General features: G+C 55.9%; 1 protein-coding gene across 1 annotated transcript in view; it reads left to right on the plus strand.

The window, feature by feature from the left end:
- The window catches only part of CSUI_002856 (retrovirus-related pol polyprotein from transposon), a gene marked incomplete at its 3' end in the record, with an annotated part of 5610 nt that extends 1203 nt beyond the window's left edge, over positions 1-4407 (plus strand). The window contains exons 2-3 of the mRNA XM_068063055.1: positions 187-309; positions 728-4407. Of these exons, the coding sequence (XP_067924969.1) occupies positions 187-309; positions 728-4407 (3803 nt within the window). The remainder of the gene's footprint in view (positions 1-186; positions 310-727) is intronic.
- Positions 4408-4529: the final 122 nt, after the last annotated feature.

A 4529-nucleotide genomic window follows, 5' to 3' on the forward strand; every position in this document is an offset into this window, starting at 1 on the left:
GACGGCGCCCGGCGTGGTAATTGTCCGAAGTGCTTACAAGCAGGGCACTCCGTCTTTTCTTGTCCTGAAGCAACAGGCGTGGTATGGAGCCACGGTCCGGGTCCCACGATTCCCGGGAAGGACAAGAGAGCAGGACAATCCGTGGCGGCGGCGGCAGTGCCGCGGGTGCAAGCCGTTCGTTATGAGAGCGGGAGATCTCTACCGGCGTTGGACGACGCCGAACAGGATCTACTCTTTCCGGAGAACTCGCTTTTCGACCCAGTGTCCGAGAAGAGGACGTGCGATACGGAGTCTCCACTCTATCCTCAAGTAAGTGAATCTCATGACTTTGTGGTAGAAACACCTGCTGCGGCTCAGACGATGCCAGTCAGCCTCTGTGCAGCACTGGTGTTACGGTACGTTGCGGGAGGGAATCTCTTTGTACCGCTTCGGTTTGGGCAGAGTACGCGACAGGCTCTGCTGGATCCAGGCAGTGCGGGTACGTTGTTGAACAGTGCACATTTTCCGCCGGGAACGTTGCCTGGTTTCGTTGCGGAGGTACCTTCCGGAGCAAGTTTGCGCGATGCATCTTGCCGGGAGATGGTAATAATTGGTAGTTGCGCTGTACAAATAGAAGCTGCAAGCAGACGCGCGCGGCTCACTGTGTTTGTGGCAGAGCGGCTGCCAGCCCCAGCATTTATCGGCCTTGACGCAATGAACGCGTTGGGTGTTTCTGTTCTTTCTTTAGGCGGGGCGTTCCGCATAGTAGCTGGAGGCGCAGCGAACGAGGCAGTTGATGCTTTCGTCTTGAAGCCGTTCGCAACGGTGGCCAGGGGTCTCGCCGTCGAGGACCCTACAAGACCGGCGCTGAAGCGACGAAAAGTCTTGGATGACCCTGAGGAAGGGTCAGCTCTCTTCGTTGAGTCACCGTGTCAGTCGGTTGTGGATCGCGCGATAGGCGCTTGCATGGCGTGTTCTGCCCTTGAGCATGTGGAAGGTGCGTGGGTAGTGCCGGGAGATCAATTAAGGGTCACCGGTACCGTGGCAAGTACGTGCCGTGTTCACGAAACTGACTCTGCCGGGAAACACGGGTTGTGTAATTTTCCGGAAACTCATGCTCAAGTAATGGCCATGTGCGAACGAGCTGAAGCGTTGAATGAGGCTGACATTATTCAGCTAAAACGCTTATGTTCTCGTTACGAGACTATCTGGAACGCGGGCGACAGGCCCTTAAGCAAAACGAACCTTACTACGTTTAAGGTTGAGTTGCAGGAAGGAGTCCTGCCGATAAGTTGTAGCTATCGACCTGTCAGCGCAGACAAGAGGCGGCGAATAGCCTTGCTAGTGAGTGAGTGTCTGGCTAGTGGGTTATGCGTACCCAGTGATTCCGAATGGGCTTCGGCGGTAGTGCTGGCACCCAAGCCAGGCGGCAAGGATCGCCTTTGTATTGACTACCGGAAGTTGAATAGCGTCACCCGGGTGCCCACCTACCCGCTGCCGCGGATACAGCAAGCGTTGGACGCGTTGCAGGGAAAGACGTTTTTCTCTGTGTTCGATTTCCCCAATGCCTACTGGCAGATTGAGGTCGAACCGGAGAGTCGAAAATTCTTGGCGTTCATCACGCCAGATGGCCACTATGAATGGACACGAATGCCATTCGGAGCCGCAGCCGCACCAGCGACTCAGCAGCGGATGATAGACAAGCTGCTTGGAGGAATGAAGTGGGTGTGCGCTATAGCCTATCTCGATGACGTGGTAGTCTTCAGCGATACGTTCGCTGATCATCTGAAACATCTAGAGGCCTTCTTCGTGAAGGTTAAGGAGGCTAACCTTCAATTGAAGCCTCAGAAAAGTAATCTATGCAGGAGCGAGACATGCTATCTAGGCTTTCTGGTTTCAGCGAAGGGAGTGAGGCCAGACCCCTCGAAAACCGCTCCTATCGCAAGATTTCCGGTCCCGAAGGACGTCAAATCAGTGCGCAGCTTCCTTGGAATTGGGAGCTATTATCGACGATTTATACGCGATTATGCACGGAAAGCAGAACCGTTGCAGCGGTTGTTGACGGCGAATGCCGAGTTTCGATGGGGGGCTGAGCAGGAGAAAGCCTTCGAGAATATCAAGCTCGCTCTGGTCAACGCGACCTTAATGGCCCACCCGCAACCGGGCAAACCCTTCGTGATCGACTGCGATGCATCGATCTTAGGGCTGGGTGCAGCGTTGTCGCAGCCGGATGAGCGTGGACTGGAACGTCCCATCGCATTCGCGAGCAGAGCGCTTCGTCCGAACGAACAGAAATGGACGATCACAGAACTCGAGGCGTTTGCGGTGGTTTGGGCTCTTGAGAGCTTCCGCGTGTGGGTCGAGGGTTCCCCTACATTGGTCCGCACGGACCATAGTCCTCTATTGTGGTTACGAAATAATGCGGGAAAGTCCACGCGAATAGCGCGCTGGGTGTTGAGGCTTCAAGACTTCGCATTCGACCTGCAGCATAAAGCGGGCAGGTGTAATGCAGTGGCGGACGCGCTGTCACGTTACCCGACCGGTGAAGTGCCGGCAAAATCTCATGCAACTATGTGCGATGTGAACTACGCAGCCAGAACTGATGCACTCTGTGCTGTCGTTAATCCTGCTGAAAGATGTAGGGAGTGCTGGGGACAGCACAACGCTTTTTCAGCGGGGGGTGGGACCGTGTTGATAACAGAGCAGCCCACGACTCAGACAGTTCGAATCGAGCGAGCAAACAGGCCAGAGTCTGAACTTGTTGGTGAGGAAACGATCCGTCACCTTCAAAAATTGGATCCAGAATGCATCGAAACGCGGCAGTACCTTGCCGGCGTTGACGGCGCACGACCGCCGATGTGGTCAGTGAGAGCCGGCATGGTCCCAGCGGAAGTGGACGGAGTTTTGTGTTTCAAGAGCACGGACCCGCAACATTCTGACAAAAGGCCGTTGATTCTGTTGCCGCAGGTTGCGCGAACCGCGGTAGTGCAGAGGCTACACTTAGGTCAAGAAGCCGGGCACTTCGGGCGAAAAAAGACTATCGCAAGAATTCGCGCACGCTACATCTGGGGGTCAATAGCCCGTGATGTGGCGAGGGTGTTGAGCACGTGCAGCCAGTGCTGGCAGCAGGCCAAGGACGGGGCCCGGAATATTCCTGGCCGGACGTTGCCGAAGGGCTGGCCTGGCGAAGTCATCGCTATGGACCTTTTCGGCCCGCTCCCGCTATCCAGGAAAGGCTTCTTATTGATTCTGGTCATAATCGACCATTTCAGCCGATGGGTTGATCTTACGGCCTTAAGAAAGGCGGAAGCCGCTGATGTTGTCGAAGTGTTAAGGAATAAGTGGATACCGCAGCACGGTGTTCCGCGGCTAATCTTGTCGGATAACGGCCCGCAGTTTGTTGCGGATGTCGTGCAGCGCCTCTGCAGAGGTATTGGAGCGCGTAAATTATACAGTACGCCTTACCACCCGAAAGGAAATTCGGTTGTGGAAAGCTTCATGCGTACTCTAAAGAAGGCGCTAGGCGCTTTGGTGGACGAAGACGGAAGAGACTGGGATAGGCATCTTCAAGCGGTGGCCTTAGCCCATAACTCGACTCCGCACACCGCCACCGGTTTCTCACCCTTCTTTCTTGAGCACGGTCGGGAGGCAGTTCTCCCCGTGCAACGGTATCTAGACGAGCCGAGGCTCGACCCAGTGTCAGTTTCGTGGTTAGAAAGGCTGTGGAGGTCTAGACTTTACGTTTATGAGGCGCACGCCATGGAAGAAAAACGGCAGAAGGAGCTATGTGGCTCTGCAAGGTCCCTCTTACCTCCAGGTGCCATTGTCGCAGTACGCCTGAGCCCCGCGGACGCAGGAGAGTACCCCGCTAAGTTAGCGCCTAGGTGGGCCGGCCCGTGGGTAGTTTGTGAGAGATTCGGCAACGATAAAACGTATAAGGTGCGGGATGTCTGCACTAAAGCAGAGAAGCAAGTCAGCAGAGACCAGCTGAAGCTCTTAGACCTACCGGCGGAGCCCGGTTCTATCTGGCCGTTCCCGCGCGTGCGGCTGGACGATGGCGCAGTAGGTTGCAACAACCTGCCTGACCACGCAGCCCGTGATGCGGTGAGGCCGTACAGTGGATCGGGGGCGCGACCTGCGGCGTCCCCTGCCTTGCAACCCCCACCCGAACAGGATGGCACAGGGTCAGCAGGAGTTCAAATACCCGCTAATCGGCAATGCGGTAATGGTGAGGCGCACCCTATAACGCAGAGTAGATCAGTAGTTGATGGTACCACCGCTACAGGACAGATACAACACGAGCCGCGGCAAGTTGTTGACACCGCCATGCCCTATGGCTTCCGTCCTACGGCGAGCCGGCGTTCTCGTGCGGTGGAAGAGGCCCGGGGTTTCTCGGGACCTGCACGACGAGGACGTCGTTACCTCTAGCAGGGGGTGGATGATATGCCGGTCGAAAGGGATTACCCGAGGTTGGCTTGTAGTGAGCCAACCGCTAGTGGAACTTAGCAGCGAAAAGTTGACGATTTATCGTTAGCTTACCAGTAGTTTAA

This window comes from Cystoisospora suis, assembly GCF_002600585.1.
Source record: "Cystoisospora suis strain Wien I chromosome Unknown contig_1212, whole genome shotgun sequence".
Taxonomy (NCBI): Eukaryota; Apicomplexa; class Conoidasida; order Eucoccidiorida; family Sarcocystidae; genus Cystoisospora; species Cystoisospora suis.